This window comes from Physcomitrium patens, chromosome 23 (genome assembly GCF_059467195.1).
Source record: "Physcomitrium patens ecotype Gransden chromosome 23, ASM5946719v1, whole genome shotgun sequence".
NCBI lineage: Eukaryota > Viridiplantae > Streptophyta > Bryopsida > Funariales > Funariaceae > Physcomitrium > Physcomitrium patens.
The window spans coordinates 838,933-858,917 of NC_143432.1; the positions used below are offsets into that span (position 1 = coordinate 838,933).

Genomic DNA, 19,985 nt, shown 5'->3' on the forward strand with positions numbered 1-19,985 from the left:
TTTGGAGAGAATTCTTTGTGAATATGGATTTTCTAAATCTTCATCCATTTCAACTCCAATTTCTTCTAATTCTTTTCTTTGTGGCATCAATTCTATCAATACAAAATTTAATAATAAATTTCCTTTTGTCAATGCTATTGGTAGTCTCTAATTTGCCTCAATAGATAATTGCTGTGATATTATCTACTCACTAAATAATATTACTCATTTTAAATCAAGATTTATTCAAACTTATTATAATGCTATTAAAAAGATATTTTGGTATATTTAGATAACTTTGGATTCCAACCTTGTATATGGTGGAACAAATTCTTTGACTCAATTCACTAGGTTTGTTGATGCAAATTAAGCGGCCAATTTGGACAATCAACAATCACATATTTGATACGTTTTATTTTTAAATGATGGGTCTATTAGTTGGGGCTCAAAGAAACAATATTGTTTAGTCAATATTACTACATATTCCAATTATATCATCTTCTTTATGGCTACAAAAGAAATAATTTTGTATCGACAAATGCTAGCAGATCTTGGATTTCTTGAAGAGAAAGCTACCATTGTTTACTCTAATTCTCAAAGTGCAATTCAATTGATAGTTAAACCCAAGTTTCATTCAAGAACCAAGCATGTTGATATTGAATATCACATGTTTCCAAGAAAAAATTAAGAATGGTGTTTTACATATTGATTATATTTCTATGAATGCCAACATAGCAAACATTTTTACAAAAGCCTTGAATCTTGAAAAATTCAAGAAATTACATGCTTTTCTTACTATATATTCTTGCTAATACTTTACTTCTCCATTGTAGTGAGAGTATTACTACATGTTGTAATATCAATAGAGAAGTTATTCTTTAATGAAAATTCAGTAACTAGTGTGTTATTTTTAAGAAGGAATAACTTCTCCCCCAGTACATTACTATTTTTCTTGTTGTAATGAAGTGGCATGAATTATACCCGATGTAATGGTGTTAAGTGCCGTGAGCCAACTTAATTGCCACTGGGCTAGCTTTCTTGCTAGCTGCTCTAACTACTACCCTCAAGTCTACTGATCTTCACCTTTGCATTCCCTCGCAATATTCACAAATACACTCAGAAAAATTAGAGTACACAGTTGGAAACCAACTAAAAGACACGGGTACGGTGATGACACAAAATGAGATGAGTGTGAGAAGGAGTAGAAAGTATTTACTCACGTCTGCTCAAGCCTCCGTATTGTCAATATAGGGTCTGTCAAGATTCGTCCTTTCATCAATTAAAGAAAGACGTTCAGGGTTTCATTCGTTGCTCAGCAAATGCATTACACTGGTTTCAAATTTACCTTGACAGGATTGTATTAAGTCATGTTGAATACTTAAATTTTCCGACTAGTGTGCCAAATTTATAACACCGTTCCAATTCGAACAGTCCCATAGACCCCCCGTGGCCGAGCTCGCCAATTCTCACGCCAGTCGCTCATGCATATTGTCGACGAGGTTTCAAAACAGTGGAGGATTGCTCAAGTCCAATGTGGCGCCGGTGCAACCCAGCATAGCAGCATCTGTACAAAAAATATCATTTCATATGCGGGCACTCTTGACCCCAATCAATACTACGATGCCGTCTCAGAGTAGTTGTCCCTAATCCAACAACCCTCCTATCTACGATACCTATCGACTACAATGTCCACAATGTGTCGCTCCTCATCTCGCCAACGACCCGGTTGGCAATCCGGATGGACTAGCTTACGCGGCGGGCTTGAACTTGGTCTGCAAGTCCATCACATCCATGTCCTTGAGCTGGAACGCCCTGGCCAGTACCGAGGTGTCGATTGACGGCTGTGCTGCGAACACGGCGGTGGAGAACTGTACGCCGGGGTTCTGCCCGTTCAACACCGAGATCGTCACGGCGTGACCGCTGCCCACATTCAGCTGGAAGTGCACCAATCCCTTGGGGAACACGAAGAAGTCGCCCCTCTTCAGGCTCGTTGCGAAGAGCTTCCCGGCGGTGTCGACGAATCCGACGTGCACCTCTCCCTTCACCACGTAGATCACCTCCGCGGCCCTGGGGTGGGTGTGAGGGGGCACGAGCCCACCCTTGGCGTAGTTGAACTTGGCCAACGCGAATCCAAGGGTGTTCAACCCGGGGTAGTTGATGCCCGCGAACCCTGGTGCAAGCGCGATGCCGAGGGGGTTGTTGGTGTCTCCGTCCTTGCGGAAGCCCCTGAACGCGAAGTCCTCCGACATGGCAGACGAGGCAGGCTTGCAGGCCAGGCCGTTGATGGTGATCTTGCTAGCCAAATCCGCCACACAATAGTCGTTGATGGGGTCGGCATCACTAGCAGATGCCAAAGCAACCAGGGAAGCCACAACGACGAAGATAACGAGGACCTTGGCCATCTTGTCCAGATTGACTACAGTCACCGCGCAGAGGTAAACGCTCCGACGAGAGTGAATAGCGTTGTAAGTACCTTCACCTCTGCAATCGGGGATGTCGTGAAGTTCCTATATACTCCGTCGAAATGCTTGCCAGATCAGACATTCGTTAAGAAGTTATTACAGAAGCCGCTGAGTGTTGCCTTTCCAGTCTTTCTGCGGACCCACACCGATTTGCGGAAGTCGATCACCAATCAATAGTTCTGCCACTTAGTCTCCAATAGGACGCCGCTAATACCGCTGTGTCCCAAATTAAGATCCTCGCGCATCACACCACCCACCCATCGAGATGAAAATGTCGGTACGAGGCATTTCTACTTCACCCGAATCACCCCGCACAAGTGAGGCACCCGTGGATACTCGATATGCCATTCATTGTTGCACTGCTTTGCACACTCACTAGTTATTGACCAGGAAGTGCGAGGTACCAATATTAGTCTTGAGAGGATGTGCGTGAATGTTTGCGGCTGGTTATTGCTGCGGCTCAAAGTTGACGTGTGTGACATGGTATCTAGCAGGTTTGAGTCACGTAGGGTTGTGCTTCCTAAATCGTTGCGTGTGATTCATCGCCACACATGTCATGAATGGATATGGGTTCGGCCGTACTTGGAATAATATACTCGCCGATACCATTTATCCCTATACACTCCTTGCACCGTGTATCCCCCACAGATGAATTCGCAAGTTCACACCAGTAGCTCATGAGGAATGCCTCTGAAGATTCGAAACTGTGGAGTTTTATTCAAGTCCAGTGTACCGCCGGTGCAACCCAGCATAGCAGCATCTGTACAAAAAAAATCATTTCATATGCGGGCACTCTTGACCCCAATCAATACTACGATGCCGTCTCAGAGTAGTTGTCCCTAATCCAACAACCCTCCTATCTACGATACCTATCGACTACAATGTCCACAATGTGTCGCTCCTCATCTCGCCAACGACCCGGTTGGCAATCCGGATGGACTAGCTTACGCGGCGGGCTTGAACTTGGTCTGCAAGTCCATCACATCCATGTCCTTGAGCTGGAACGCCCTGGCCAGTACCGAGGTGTCGATTGACGGCTGTGCTGCGAACACGGCGGTGGAGAACTGTACGCCGGGGTTCTGCCCGTTCAACACCGAGATCGTCACGGCGTGACCGCTGCCCACATTCAGCTGGAAGTGCACCAATCCCTTGGGGAACACGAAGAAGTCGCCCCTCTTCAGGCTCGTTGCGAAGAGCTTCCCGGCGGTGTCGACGAATCCGACGTGCACCTCTCCCTTCACCACGTAGATCACCTCCGCGGCCCTGGGGTGGGTGTGAGGGGGCACGAGCCCACCCTTGGCGTAGTTGAACTTGGCCAACGCGAATCCAAGGGTGTTCAACCCGGGGTAGTTGATGCCCGCGAACCCTGGTGCAAGCGCGATGCCGAGGGGGTTGTTGGTGTCTCCGTCCTTGCGGAAGCCCCTGAACGCGAAGTCCTCCGACATGGCAGACGAGGCAGCCTTGCAGGCCAGGCCGTTGATGGTGACCTTGCTAGCCAAATCGGCCACACAATAGTCGTTGATGGGGTCGGCATCACTAGCAGATGCCAAAGCAACCAGAGATGCGACGACGACGAGGATAGCGAAGAGCTTGGCCATTTTGAGTGATAATCCCAAACTACTAAATGGTTGGGTGAGAGAAAACCACTGCAGATGTCTGGTCCCCTACACTCTTACTGTCGTGAAGTTCCTATATACTCCGTCGGAATGCTTGCCACATCATACATTTGTTGAGAAGCGGTCACAGAAGCCGCTGGGTGTTGCCTTTCCAGTCTGACGGTGGACCCACACCGAGACGTGGAACTCGATCACCAATCAATAGTTCTGTCACTTACCCTCGAAGAGGTTTCGCGTAAATACCGCTGTGACCCACAATTCAGCTCCCCGCGCATCTCACTACGGACCGGTCGAGATTGGAATGTCGGCACGAAGCACTTCTACTTCATCCTGAACACACTGCACAACCCTGCAACAGTCGATGAGAAGTCCTAAAGCCCATTTACAGGTCCTCATTCTACGGTACTGCGACGCGGCAGCAGGTCCACCAATCAAGGCAGCTGTTAGGCCTTCTTACCCTGAACGGATTTTTCGCTGCGGTTGTCAATGCCAGGTATTTATGATCTTCGCATTTTTAAAGGTAAAATGGTCGGCACCAGAGGGGTAGAAATGTCTGGATCACTCCCCGCGGAGTTCATTTAGTAACTAGTGTGTTACTTGTAAGCTAGGAAAACTTCTCTCCTGTATATTACTGTTTTTCTGGTAATAAAGTGGTATGGATTATACCCGATGTAATGGTGTAAAGTAGGTTATGGGCTCGAAGCTTCAAAACTGGGCATGATTGAGAGTTCTGCTGGTTGCTTAACCTAGCTTGCATTGATAGAGTGAATTGAATAGAGAGCGTTTTGAATTTGCCACACAAGTTTACTGCCTACTTCAGTCCTCGTGGTCATTTGCTTGATTTTCTTGATTTTTTTCTTAGGGACTGCACTTCTTCTTACCTTTCTATTTTTTCTGTTGACTTGATGTTTTTCATCTTGGTTACCATGTCTATTGAAAAAAGATTTAATAGGCATTCAGTGTTTCAATAGTACTGAGTTTCATTGCATGAAAATGTCAAATTAGAAATTTGTTTTGTGACAAAGGATACATTCAACATTTTGATGGCACTGTTGAATATGATTCAGATGATGAAGGCTGGAAAAATTGTGATTACAACGTATATACATTACTTACTTCTTTAATTGAAAGAAATGTTTAGGCTCTATTAACTAGTTGCACATGAGGTTTGAGCTCATCTTTTAAAAAAATATGAGCACAAGAATAGCAAAAATATTCATGAGTTATAGTGCCAATTTTTTGATGCTAAGTTAGAAAACAATCAATTTATATCTAACTTTATTGCTCAACTTGAACTCAGCATGAGTAAGCTCCAAGAATTTGATAATTCACATTCTTTGGATGCCTTCAAGATGTCTAAGTTTAGAGACTAACTTACTTGCTAGTTTTGATGGTTTTACCACTGCCTAAAAGAGCACTTCTAAAGAAGATCGTATCTTAGCTAATCTTAAGCTTTTCCTATGTGAGGAGGAGAAGAAGATTTTATGGCGCATACAACAAGAAGTTGCTTTGGATAGCAAAGCTTTTTATACCAGTCATGGACATCTTTCTATTAGTATAAGCTATAGAGGCCAATCTACTTGTAGGAGTCTTCATGCACGCAGATTCTTTATTGATATACTTCCATATGGTTATATAAATCCATTGTACCTTCATTTTGATGAGCATTGTACTTTGCAATTTCCTACTCTTCTATTCTATAGACTCTTTTCTAAACCTCTATTGCCATTAGCAAAACAAACTTTGTTTCCACCAACTCATTTATAAACTCATAGGAATGCCAAGATTGCAAAAATGAAGTGTAGAACAAGATGTAATAATTGTGGTCGACTTGATCATTGGTGGTAAGAATGTCTGCACATATTTTAAGAGCTTGTCTATAGGCCACTCATTTTGTATTTTGGACCTTATATTCAAGCATCTTTTGTTGAGTTATTGGATTCCAATCATTCTTTTTTATCTCCAAAGGTTGCATATCCAGATGTGGAGTATTATTCTTCATTTACTTCTTACAATTATGATGATGTACATTCAAACTAGTTCAATTTTAATAAACAAGATATAAAAAAATAAAAATAAATAAATAAAAAAAAATCAGATTTCTCTCTCAATATTATCCATATTTATATAGCATTAGCATCAAGGAGAATCAAAGATGACTAGATTACTAATAGGAGAGCCATTCATCACATTATTGATAAACTCCAATGGTTTATTAGCTACAAACCATTACCACCTAATGCTATTTGGCTTGTCAAAATCTCTGTTGGTTACAAGTGCTACATAACCAATACAAGTAACAACAAAATTTTGGTTTAGCTTCTTAATCAAATAGAAGCTCATCTTTTTCAGCAAGTTCTCTATATCCTTGGATTTGGCCAAAATCTCTTGTCTCATTAAAGTTGCGAGACAACATAAATTTTTTATTATGTACAAAGATCATACTTGTGAACTTCATTAAGGCAATAGCCTTATCATGGCTAGCTGTATGCTTTAAATATCTTACATTTTAAATTTCATTGTCTTGCTTCCTCCAAGAGATGTTTCTTATATAGCATCTTATAAAAACATTGCTTCTTTAGTAGAATTATAGGATATTGAAACTTGACACCTTTGCCTTGATCACTTATACTATGATATGATTAAAAAGATGGCTACCAATGGTTCAATCATTAAGATATAACTCAAGACTACTAAATCTCCAAAAATATATTTAAATTGCACCTTTGAAAAATCTTGCAGGCCAATGTTTTCTAAGAACATTATTAGAAGTCAATCCACAATGCTAGGGATGCTTCTTCACAACAATATCTATGATTCCATGAGTGTGCATTTTCATGATGGATCATTATATTACATTTGATTCTAAGATGATTGTACATGTTATCATTTTATTTTTTCTATTCTTCATAAATCAAATGTACTTACTTATTTTCAATAAATTTGCAAAATTATATTTTGAGATACAAGCTATAAGGTTCTTACATTACAAACTAGTAATGTAGGTGAATTTTGTAGCAAATGTTTTAGTAATTATCTACATATAGAAGGAATCAAATATGAATTGATTGTATCATATATTCCAAAACAAAATGTTGTCTTAGAGAAAGATAATCAAATTATTATAGAAGTTGTTAGAAGTTTGATCTACTATACTCACTTAGATCCTATGTTTTGGATAGAGGCTTTAAATAATATTGGTTATACTTTAAATCAAATATGTTCTTGTCTTCTTCCAAACGCTATTATTATCAAAGCTTTTATTGATAAAAGTAACCATGTCTTGCCCATATGCAATCATTTTGTTGCAAAGTTAATTCTCATATTTTTAATAAGCTTTGTAAGAAACTCAATCCAAAGAGCAAAACTAGATTATTTCTTAGATATTCCAATGAGACTAAGGGCTAGTGCATTTGGAACTTATATCATAAACAAATTATCATCAGTAGAGATGTATTGTTTGATGAGCATAATTATGCTCAAGAAACACCATCTATTGCTTTTTAGTCTTCCAACACTACATCTATGGAAGTTCATTTTCTAAAATTTCAATACCCTCTTTTAGTGGAGATAAATCATAATTATTGTACCTCAAGTTTTAATTTTCTTATCTCCTCAAATTCAATTTAGATTCCTTATTTAACATCAAGTAATATAGTTAGTACTTCAAATACTTCCAATATGACAAGTAGTGAGAGTACTTCTACTCTAGGTAATGACAATGTTGATTTCATTGATAATTACTTTAATGAAGTTTATATTCAATCTTTAAAAACAACTCGCATTGTACTTTTGCAAATTCTATTATGACTCTACCATTTGCTTTAGCTTTAAAGTCTCGAGTATCTTCATTTGGATTTCTACATGAGGTTCTTCAATTATATCACAAGACACTTCATTTCTTTTATTCTTTACAATCAAAAAAAGTAATGCAAGCATAGTATGAATCTTTATTTGACAATAAAACATGGAAGTTTATAGACTTACTCTTGTGGTACAAATCCATTAATTGTAAATGGATCTATGCTCTCAAAACTAAAACTAATGATATTATTGATTGTTTTAAAGAAAGATTAGTGGCTAAAGGTTATTCATAGAAAATTGGTGTTGATTTTATTAAGACTTATTATCCTATTGTGAAGTATAATTCAATCCAATTGGTTCTTTCAATTGTTGCATGGAAGGATATGCATATTTGACAATTCAATATTAAGACTACTTTTTTACATGGTCAACTTGAACATTAGACATATATGAAGTAAGTCCCTAGATTTGAAGATCCTTAAATTTTTCATAAGGTCTATTGCCAGAAAAAGACATTGTATGGTTTACAGCAAGCAAAGCTATACATAGAATAAATGCATAACCTAATTTTTAGTAACCTATAAGCTTAAACAAAGTATTGTTGATGCTTGTATCTATTGTTCCGATACAAATAATCAACTCATTCTCATAATGTTTGTTGATGATGATTTGTATTGTTGCCAAGATGCTTGCCGCATTCTCTATGTTCTTATGATAATAAACAACATTGTTGAAACAAAGATCAATGATCCAGATACTTAAGTGAGGTTGCAAATTGAATGTGATTGTTTTGCTACACTCATTTTTATACATCAATGTGCTTATTTGGAGAGAATTCTTTGTGAATATGGATTTTCTAAATCTTCATCCATTTCAACTCCAATTTCTTCTAATTCTTTTCTTTGTGGCATCAATTCTATCAATACAAAATTTAATAATAAATTTCCTTTTGTCAATGCTATTGGTAGTCTCTAATTTGCCTCAATAGATAATTGCTGTGATATTATCTACTCACTAAATAATATTACTCATTTTAAATCAAGATTTACTCAAACTTATTATAATGCTATTAAAAAGATATTTTGGTATATTTAGATAACTTTGGATTCCAACCTTGTATATGGTGGAACAAATTCTTTGACTCAATTCACTAGGTTTGTTGATGCAAATTAAGCGGCCAATTTGGACAATCAACAATCACATATTTGATACGTTTTATTTTTAAATGACGCATCTATTAGTTGGGGCTCAAAGAAACAATATTGTTTAGTCAATATTACTACATATTCCAATTATATCATCTTCTTTATGGCTACAAAAGAAATAATTTTGTATCGACAAATGCTAGCAGATCTTGGATTTCTTGAAGAGAAAGCTACCATTGTTTACTCTAATTCTCAAAGTGCAATTCAATTGATAGTTAAACCCAAGTTTCATTCAAGAACCAAGCATGTTGATATTGAATATCACATGTTTCCAAGAAAAAATTAAGAATGGTGTTTTACATATTGATTATATTTCTATGAATGCCAACATAGCAAACATTTTTACAAAAGCCTTGAATCTTGAAAAATTCAAGAAATTACATGCTTTTCTTACTATATATTCTTGCTAATACTTTACTTCTCCATTGTAGTGAGAGTATTACTACATGTTGTAATATCAATAGAGAAGTTATTCTTTAATGAAAATTCAGTAACTAGTGTGTTATTTTTAAGAAGGAATAACTTCTCCCCCAGTACATTACTATTTTTCTTGTTGTAATGAAGTGGCATGAATTATACCCGATGTAATGGTGTTAAGTGCCGTGAGCCAACTTAATTGCCACTGGGCTAGCTTTCTTGCTAGCTGCTCTAACTACTACCCTCAAGTCTACTGATCTTCACCTTTGCATTCCCTCGCAATATTCACAAATACACTCAGAAAAATTAGAGTACACAGTTGGAAACCAACTAAAAGACACGGGTACGGTGATGACACAAAATGAGATGAGTGTGAGAAGGAGTAGAAAGTATTTACTCACGTCTGCTCAAGCCTCCGTATTGTCAATATAGGGTCTGTCAAGATTCGTCCTTTCATCAATTAAAGAAAGACGTTCAGGGTTTCATTCGTTGCTCAGCAAATGCATTACACTGGTTTCAAATTTACCTTGACAGGATTGTATTAAGTCATGTTGAATACTTAAATTTTCCGACTAGTGTGCCAAATTTATAACACCGTTCCAATTCGAACAGTCCCATAGACCCCCCGTGGCCGAGCTCGCCAATTCTCACGCCAGTCGCTCATGCATATTGTCGACGAGGTTTCAAAACAGTGGAGGATTGTTCAAGTCCAATGTGGCGCCGGTGCAACCCAGCATAGCAGCATCTGTACAAAAAATATCATTTCATATGCGGGCACTCTTGACCCCAATCAATACTACGATGCCGTCTCAGAGTAGTTGTCCCTAATCCAACAACCCTCCTATCTACGATACCTATCGACTACAATGTCCACAATGTGTCGCTCCTCATCTCGCCAACGACCCGGTTGGCAATCCGGATGGACTAGCTTACGCGGCGGGCTTGAACTTGGTCTGCAAGTCCATCACATCCATGTCCTTGAGCTGGAACGCCCTGGCCAGTACCGAGGTGTCGATTGACGGCTGTGCTGCGAACACGGCGGTGGAGAACTGTACGCCGGGGTTCTGCCCGTTCAACACCGAGATCGTCACGGCGTGACCGCTGCCCACATTCAGCTGGAAGTGCACCAATCCCTTGGGGAACACGAAGAAGTCGCCCCTCTTCAGGCTCGTTGCGAAGAGCTTCCCGGCGGTGTCGACGAATCCGACGTGCACCTCTCCCTTCACCACGTAGATCACCTCCGCGGCCCTGGGGTGGGTGTGAGGGGGCACGAGCCCACCCTTGGCGTAGTTGAACTTGGCCAACGCGAATCCAAGGGTGTTCAACCCGGGGTAGTTGATGCCCGCGAACCCTGGTGCAAGCGCGATGCCGAGGGGGTTGTTGGTGTCTCCGTCCTTGCGGAAGCCCCTGAACGCGAAGTCCTCCGACATGGCAGACGAGGCAGGCTTGCAGGCCAGGCCGTTGATGGTGATCTTGCTAGCCAAATCCGCCACACAATAGTCGTTGATGGGGTCGGCATCACTAGCAGATGCCAAAGCAACCAGGGAAGCCACAACGACGAAGATAACGAGGACCTTGGCCATCTTGTCCAGATTGACTACAGTCACCGCGCAGAGGTAAACGCTCCGACGAGAGTGAATAGCGTTGTAAGTACCTTCACCTCTGCAATCGGGGATGTCGTGAAGTTCCTATATACTCCGTCGAAATGCTTGCCAGATCAGACATTCGTTAAGAAGTTATTACAGAAGCCGCTGAGTGTTGCCTTTCCAGTCTTTCTGCGGACCCACACCGATTTGCGGAAGTCGATCACCAATCAATAGTTCTGCCACTTAGTCTCCAATAGGACGCCGCTAATACCGCTGTGTCCCAAATTAAGATCCTCGCGCATCACACCACCCACCCATCGAGATGAAAATGTCGGTACGAGGCATTTCTACTTCACCCGAATCACCCCGCACAAGTGAGGCACCCGTGGATACTCGATATGCCATTCATTGTTGCACTGCTTTGCACACTCACTAGTTATTGACCAGGAAGTGCGAGGTACCAATATTAGTCTTGAGAGGATGTGCGTGAATGTTTGCGGCTGGTTATTGCTGCGGCTCAAAGTTGACGTGTGTGACATGGTATCTAGCAGGTTTGAGTCACGTAGGGTTGTGCTTCCTAAATCGTTGCGTGTGATTCATCGCCACACATGTCATGAATGGATATGGGTTCGGCCGTACTTGGAATAATATACTCGCCGATACCATTTATCCCTATACACTCCTTGCACCGTGTATCCCCCACAGATGAATTCGCAAGTTCACACCAGTAGCTCATGAGGAATGCCTCTGAAGATTCGAAACTGTGGAGTTTTATTCAAGTCCAGTGTACCGCCGGTGCAACCCAGCATAGCAGCATCTGTACAAAAAAAATCATTTCATATGCGGGCACTCTTGACCCCAATCAATACTACGATGCCGTCTCAGAGTAGTTGTCCCTAATCCAACAACCCTCCTATCTACGATACCTATCGACTACAATGTCCACAATGTGTCGCTCCTCATCTCGCCAACGACCCGGTTGGCAATCCGGATGGACTAGCTTACGCGGCGGGCTTGAACTTGGTCTGCAAGTCCATCACATCCATGTCCTTGAGCTGGAACGCCCTGGCCAGTACCGAGGTGTCGATTGACGGCTGTGCTGCGAACACGGCGGTGGAGAACTGTACGCCGGGGTTCTGCCCGTTCAACACCGAGATCGTCACGGCGTGACCGCTGCCCACATTCAGCTGGAAGTGCACCAATCCCTTGGGGAACACGAAGAAGTCGCCCCTCTTCAGGCTCGTTGCGAAGAGCTTCCCGGCGGTGTCGACGAATCCGACGTGCACCTCTCCCTTCACCACGTAGATCACCTCCGCGGCCCTGGGGTGGGTGTGAGGGGGCACGAGCCCACCCTTGGCGTAGTTGAACTTGGCCAACGCGAATCCAAGGGTGTTCAACCCGGGGTAGTTGATGCCCGCGAACCCTGGTGCAAGCGCGATGCCGAGGGGGTTGTTGGTGTCTCCGTCCTTGCGGAAGCCCCTGAACGCGAAGTCCTCCGACATGGCAGACGAGGCAGCCTTGCAGGCCAGGCCGTTGATGGTGACCTTGCTAGCCAAATCGGCCACACAATAGTCGTTGATGGGGTCGGCATCACTAGCAGATGCCAAAGCAACCAGAGATGCGACGACGACGAGGATAGCGAAGAGCTTGGCCATCTTGTCCAGATTGACTACAGTCACCGCGCAGAGGTAAACGCTCCGACGAGAGTGAATAGCGTTGTAAGTACCTTCACCTCTGCAATCGGGGATGTCGTGAAGTTCCTATATACTCCGTCGAAATGCTTGCCAGATCAGACATTCGTTAAGAAGTTATTACAGAAGCCGCTGAGTGTTGCCTTTCCAGTCTTTCTGCGGACCCACACCGATTTGCGGAAGTCGATCACCAATCAATAGTTCTGCCACTTAGTCTCCAATAGGACGCCGCTAATACCGCTGTGTCCCAAATTAAGATCCTCGCGCATCACACCACCCACCCATCGAGATGAAAATGTCGGTACGAGGCATTTCTACTTCACCCGAATCACCCCGCACAAGTGAGGCACCCGTGGATACTCGATATGCCATTCATTGTTGCACTGCTTTGCACACTCACTAGTTATTGACCAGGAAGTGCGAGGTACCAATATTAGTCTTGAGAGGATGTGCGTGAATGTTTGCGGCTGGTTATTGCTGCGGCTCAAAGTTGACGTGTGTGACATGGTATCTAGCAGGTTTGAGTCACGTAGGGTTGTGCTTCCTAAATCGTTGCGTGTGATTCATCGCCACACATGTCATGAATGGATATGGGTTCGGCCGTACTTGGAATAATATACTCGCCGATACCATTTATCCCTATACACTCCTTGCACCGTGTATCCCCCACAGTTGAATTCGCAAGTTCACACCAGTAGCTCATGAGGAATGCCTCTGAAGATTCGAAACTGTGGAGTTTTATTCAAGTCCAGTGTACCGCCGGTGCAACCCAGCATAGCAGCATCTGTACAAAAAAAATCATTTCATATGCGGGCACTCTTGACCCCAATCAATACTACGATGCCGTCTCAGAGTAGTTGTCCCTAATCCAACAACCCTCCTATCTACGATACCTATCGACTACAATGTCCACAATGTGTCGCTCCTCATCTCGCCAACGACCCGGTTGGCAATCCGGATGGACTAGCTTACGCGGCGGGCTTGAACTTGGTCTGCAAGTCCATCACATCCATGTCCTTGAGCTGGAACGCCCTGGCCAGTACCGAGGTGTCGATTGACGGCTGTGCTGCGAACACGGCGGTGGAGAACTGTACGCCGGGGTTCTGCCCGTTCAACACCGAGATCGTCACGGCGTGACCGCTGCCCACATTCAGCTGGAAGTGCACCAATCCCTTGGGGAACACGAAGAAGTCGCCCCTCTTCAGGCTCGTTGCGAAGAGCTTCCCGGCGGTGTCGACGAATCCGACGTGCACCTCTCCCTTCACCACGTAGATCACCTCCGCGGCCCTGGGGTGGGTGTGAGGGGGCACGAGCCCACCCTTGGCGTAGTTGAACTTGGCCAACGCGAATCCAAGGGTGTTCAACCCGGGGTAGTTGATGCCCGCGAACCCTGGTGCAAGCGCGATGCCGAGGGGGTTGTTGGTGTCTCCGTCCTTGCGGAAGCCCCTGAACGCGAAGTCCTCCGACATGGCAGACGAGGCAGCCTTGCAGGCCAGGCCGTTGATGGTGACCTTGCTAGCCAAATCGGCCACACAATAGTCGTTGATGGGGTCGGCATCACTAGCAGATGCCAAAGCAACCAGAGATGCGACGACGACGAGGATAGCGAAGAGCTTGGCCATTTTGAGTGATAATCCCAAACTACTAAATGGTTGGGTGAGAGAAAACCACTGCAGATGTCTGGTCCCCTACACTCTTACTGTCGTGAAGTTCCTATATACTCCGTCGGAATGCTTGCCACATCATACATTTGTTGAGAAGCGGTCACAGAAGCCGCTGGGTGTTGCCTTTCCAGTCTGACGGTGGACCCACACCGAGACGTGGAACTCGATCACCAATCAATAGTTCTGTCACTTACCCTCGAAGAGGTTTCGCGTAAATACCGCTGTGACCCACAATTCAGCTCCCCGCGCATCTCACTACGGACCGGTCGAGATTGGAATGTCGGCACGAAGCACTTCTACTTCATCCTGAACACACTGCACAACCCTGCAACAGTCGATGAGAAGTCCTAAAGCCCATTTACAGGTCCTCATTCTACGGTACTGCGACGCGGCAGCAGGTCCACCAATCAAGGCAGCTGTTAGGCCTTCTTACCCTGAACGGATTTTTCGCTGCGGTTGTCAATGCCAGGTATTTATGATCTTCGCATTTTTAAAGGTAAAATGGTCGGCACCAGAGGGGTAGAAATGTCTGGATCACTCCCCGCGGAGTTCATTTAGTAACTAGTGTGTTACTTGTAAGCTAGGAAAACTTCTCTCCTGTATATTACTGTTTTTCTGGTAATAAAGTGGTATGGATTATACCCGATGTAATGGTGTAAAGTAGGTTATGGGCTCGAAGCTTCAAAACTGGGCATGATTGAGAGTTCTGCTGGTTGCTTAACCTAGCTTGCATTGATAGAGTGAATTGAATAGAGAGCGTTTTGAATTTGCCACACAAGTTTACTGCCTACTTCAGTCCTCGTGGTCATTTGCTTGATTTTCTTGATTTTTTTCTTAGGGACTGCACTTCTTCTTACCTTTCTATTTTTTCTGTTGACTTGATGTTTTTCATCTTGGTTACCATGTCTATTGAAAAAAGATTTAATAGGCATTCAGTGTTTCAATAGTACTGAGTTTCATTGCATGAAAATGTCAAATTAGAAATTTGTTTTGTGACAAAGGATACATTCAACATTTTGATGGCACTGTTGAATATGATTCAGATGATGAAGGCTGGAAAAATTGTGATTACAACGTATATACATTACTTACTTCTTTAATTGAAAGAAATGTTTAGGCTCTATTAACTAGTTGCACATGAGGTTTGAGCTCATCTTTTAAAAAAATATGAGCACAAGAATAGCAAAAATATTCATGAGTTATAGTGCCAATTTTTTGATGCTAAGTTAGAAAACAATCAATTTATATCTAACTTTATTGCTCAACTTGAACTCAGCATGAGTAAGCTCCAAGAATTTGATAATTCACATTCTTTGGATGCCTTCAAGATGTCTAAGTTTAGAGACTAACTTACTTGCTAGTTTTGATGGTTTTACCACTGCCTAAAAGAGCACTTCTAAAGAAGATCGTATCTTAGCTAATCTTAAGCTTTTCCTATGTGAGGAGGAGAAGAAGATTTTATGGCGCATACAACAAGAAGTTGCTTTGGATAGCAAAGCTTTTTATACCAGTCATGGACATCTTTCTATTAGTATAAGCTATAGAGGCCAATCTACTTGTAGGAGTCTTCATGCACGCAGATTCTTTATTGATATACTTCCATATGGTTATATAAATCTATTGTACCTTCATTTTGATGAGCATTGTACTTTGCAATTTCCTACTCTTCTATTCTATAGACTCTTTTCTAAACCTCTATTGCCATTAGCAAAACAAACTTTGTTTCCACCAACTCATTTATAAACTCATAGGAATGCCAAGATTGCAAAAATGAAGTGTAGAACAAGATGTAATAATTGTGGTCGACTTGATCATTGGTGGTAAGAATGTCTGCACATATTTTAAGAGCTTGTCTATAGGCCACTCATTTTGTATTTTGGACCTTATATTCAAGCATCTTTTGTTGAGTTATTGGATTCCAATCATTCTTTTTTATCTCCAAAGGTTGCATATCCAGATGTGGAGTATTATTCTTCATTTACTTCTTACAATTATGATGATGTACATTCAAACTAGTTCACTTTTAATAAACAAGATATAAAAAAATAAAAATAAATAAATAAAAAAAAATCAGATTTCTCTCTCAATATTATCCATATTTATATAGCATTAGCATCAAGGAGAATCAAAGATGACTAGATTACTAATAGGAGAGCCATTCATCACATTATTGATAAACTCCAATGGTTTATTAGCTACAAACCATTACCACCTAATGCTATTTGGCTTGTCAAAATCTCTGTTGGTTACAAGTGCTACATAACCAATACAAGTAACAACAAAATTTTGGTTTAGCTTCTTAATCAAATAGAAGCTCATCTTTTTCAGCAAGTTCTCTATATCCTTGGATTTGGCCAAAATCTCTTGTCTCATTAAAGTTGCGAGACAACATAAATTTTTTATTATGTACAAAGATCATACTTGTGAACTTCATTAAGGCAATAGCCTTATCATGGCTAGCTGTATGCTTTAAATATCTTACATTTTAAATTTCATTGTCTTGCTTCCTCCAAGAGATGTTTCTTATATAGCATCTTATAAAAACATTGCTTCTTTAGTAGAATTATAGGATATTGAAACTTGACACCTTTGCCTTGATCACTTATACTATGATATGATTAAAAAGATGGCTACCAATGGTTCAATCATTAAGATATAACTCAAGACTACTAAATCTCCAAAAATATATTTAAATTGCACCTTTGAAAAATCTTGCAGGCCAATGTTTTCTAAGAACATTATTAGAAGTCAATCCACAATGCTAGGGATGCTTCTTCACAACAATATCTATGATTCCATGAGTGTGCATTTTCATGATGGATCATTATATTACATTTGATTCTAAGATGATTGTACATGTTATCATTTTATTTTTTCTATTCTTCATAAATCAAATGTACTTACTTATTTTCAATAAATTTGCAAAATTATATTTTGAGATACAAGCTATAAGGTTCTTACATTACAAACTAGTAATGTATGTGAATTTTGTAGCAAATGTTTTAGTAATTATCTACATATAGAAGGAATCAAATATGAATTGATTGTATCATATATTCCAAAACAAAATGTTGTCTTAGAGAAAGATAATCAAATTATTATAGAAGTTGTTAGAAGTTTGATCTACTATACTCACTTAGATCCTATGTTTTGGATAGAGGCTTTAAATAATATTGGTTATACTTTAAATCAAATATGTTCTTGTCTTCTTCCAAATGCTATTATTTTCAAAGCTTTTATTGATAAAAGTAACCATGTCTTGCCCATATGCAATCATTTTGTTGCAAAGTTAATTCTCATATTTTTAATAAGCTTTGTAAGAAACTCAATCCAAAGAGCAAAACTAGATTATTTCTTAGATATTCCAATGAGACTAAGGGCTAGTGCATTTGGAACTTATATCATAAACAAATTATCATCAGTAGAGATGTATTGTTTGATGAGCATAATTATGCTCAAGAAACACCATCTATTGCTTTTTAGTCTTCCAACACTACATCTATGGAAGTTCATTTTCTAAAATTTCAATACCCTCTTTTAGTGGAGATAAATCATAATTATTGTACCTCAAGTTTTAATTTTCTTATCTCCTCAAATTCAATTTAGATTCCTTATTTAACATCAAGTAATATAGTTAGTACTTCAAATACTTCCAATATGACAAGTAGTGAGAGTACTTCTACTCTAGGTAATGACAATGTTGATTTCATTGATAATTACTTTAATGAAGTTTATATTCAATCTTTAAAAACAACTCGCATTGTACTTTTGCAAATTCTATTATGACTCTACCATTTGCTTTAGCTTTAAAGTCTCTAGTATCTTCATTTGGATTTCTACATGAGGTTCTTCAATTATATCACAAGACACTTCATTTCTTTTATTCTTTACAATCAAAAAAAGTAATGCAAGCATAGTATGAATCTTTATTTGACAATAAAACATGGAAGTTTATAGACTTACTCTTGTGGTACAAATCCATTAATTGTAAATGGATCTATGCTCTCAAAACTAAAACTAATGATATTATTGATTGTTTTAAAGAAAGATTAGTGGCTAAAGGTTATTCATAGAAAATTGGTGTTGATTTTATTAAGACTTATTATCCTATTGTGAAGTATAATTCAATCCAATTGGTTCTTTCAATTGTTGCATGGAAGGATATGCATATTTGACAATTCAATATTAAGACTACTTTTTTACATGGTCAACTTGAACATTAGACATATATGAAGTAAGTCCCTAGATTTGAAGATCCTTAAATTTTTCATAAGGTCTATTGCCAGAAAAAGACATTGTATGGTTTACAGCAAGCAAAGCTATACATAGAATAAATGCATAACCTAATTTTTAGTAACCTATAAGCTTAAACAAAGTATTGTTGATGCTTGTATCTATTGTTCCGATACAAATAATCAACTCATTCTCATAATGTTTGTTGATGATGATTTGTATTGTTGCCAAGATGCTTGCCGCATTCTCTATGTTCTTATGATAATAAACAACATTGTTGAAACAAAGATCAATGATCCAGATACTTAAGTGAGGTTGCAAATTGAATGTGATTGTTTTGCTACACTCATTTTTATACATCAATGTGCTTATTTGGAGAGAATTCTTTGTGAATATGGATTTTCTAAATCTTCATCCATTTCAACTCCAATTTCTTCTAATTCTTTTCTTTGTGGCATCAATTCTATCAATACAAAATTTAATAATAAATTTCCTTTTGTCAATGCTATTGGTAGTCTCTAATTTGCCTCAATAGATAATTGCTGTGATATTATCTACTCACTAAATAATATTACTCATTTTAAATCAAGATTTATTCAAACTTATTATAATGCTATTAAAAAGATATTTTGGTATATTTAGATAACTTTGGATTCCAACCTTGTATATGGTGGAACAAATTCTTTGACTCAATTCACTAGGTTTGTTGATGCAAATTAAGCGGCCAATTTGGACAATCAACAATCACATATTTGATACGTTTTATTTTTAAATGATGGGTCTATTAGTTGGGGCTCAAAGAAACAATATTGTTTAGTCAATATTACTACATATTCCAATTATATCATCTTCTTTATGGCTACAAAAGAAATAATTTTGTATCGACAAATGCTAGCAGATCTTGGATTTCTTGAAGAGAAAGCTACCATTGTTTACTCTAATTCTCAAAGTGCAATTCAATTGATAGTTAAACCCAAGTTTCATTCAAGAACCAAGCATGTTGATATTGAATATCACATGTTTCCAAGAAAAAATTAAGAATGGTGTTTTACATATTGATTATATTTCTATGAATGCCAACATAGCAAACATTTTTACAAAAGCCTTGAATCTTGAAAAATTCAAGAAATTACATGCTTTTCTTACTATATATTCTTGCTAATACTTTACTTCTCCATTGTAGTGAGAGTATTACTACATGTTGTAATATCAATAGAGAAGTTATTCTTTAATGAAAATTCAGTAACTAGTGTGTTATTTTTAAGAAGGAATAACTTCTCCCCCAGTACATTACTATTTTTCTTGTTGTAATGAAGTGGCATGAATTA

General features: G+C 39.9%; 5 protein-coding genes across 5 annotated transcripts; all 5 read right to left on the reverse strand.

Moving 5' to 3' along the window:
- Positions 1-1,309: 1,309 nt before the first annotated feature.
- LOC149986460 (germin-like protein subfamily 2 member 1) lies at positions 1,310-2,468 on the reverse strand. Its single transcript, XM_090246569.1, has one exon. The coding sequence runs from the start codon at positions 2,379-2,381 to the stop codon at positions 1,728-1,730; it is 654 nt and encodes a 217-aa protein (XP_090102695.1). The 5' UTR covers positions 2,382-2,468; the 3' UTR covers positions 1,310-1,727.
- A 668-nt stretch (positions 2,469-3,136) lies between these two features.
- LOC149986461 (germin-like protein subfamily 2 member 1) lies at positions 3,137-4,722 on the reverse strand. The gene has a single exon (XM_090246567.1). The coding sequence runs from the start codon at positions 4,037-4,039 to the stop codon at positions 3,386-3,388; it is 654 nt and encodes a 217-aa protein (XP_090102693.1). The 5' UTR covers positions 4,040-4,722; the 3' UTR covers positions 3,137-3,385.
- A 5,272-nt stretch (positions 4,723-9,994) lies between these two features.
- LOC112275560 (germin-like protein subfamily 2 member 1) lies at positions 9,995-11,154 on the reverse strand. The gene has a single exon (XM_024506028.3). The coding sequence runs from the start codon at positions 11,064-11,066 to the stop codon at positions 10,413-10,415; it is 654 nt and encodes a 217-aa protein (XP_024361796.1). The 5' UTR covers positions 11,067-11,154; the 3' UTR covers positions 9,995-10,412.
- Positions 11,155-11,821: 667 nt separating this feature from the next.
- Positions 11,822-12,808, reverse strand: LOC112275562 (germin-like protein subfamily 2 member 1). The gene has a single exon (XM_024506030.3). The coding sequence runs from the start codon at positions 12,722-12,724 to the stop codon at positions 12,071-12,073; it is 654 nt and encodes a 217-aa protein (XP_024361798.1). The 5' UTR covers positions 12,725-12,808; the 3' UTR covers positions 11,822-12,070.
- A 671-nt stretch (positions 12,809-13,479) lies between these two features.
- On the reverse strand, positions 13,480-15,065 carry LOC149986462 (germin-like protein subfamily 2 member 1). The gene has a single exon (XM_090246450.1). It carries the CDS (start codon positions 14,380-14,382, stop codon positions 13,729-13,731), a length of 654 nt encoding a protein of 217 aa, XP_090102576.1. The 5' UTR covers positions 14,383-15,065; the 3' UTR covers positions 13,480-13,728.
- Positions 15,066-19,985: the final 4,920 nt, after the last annotated feature.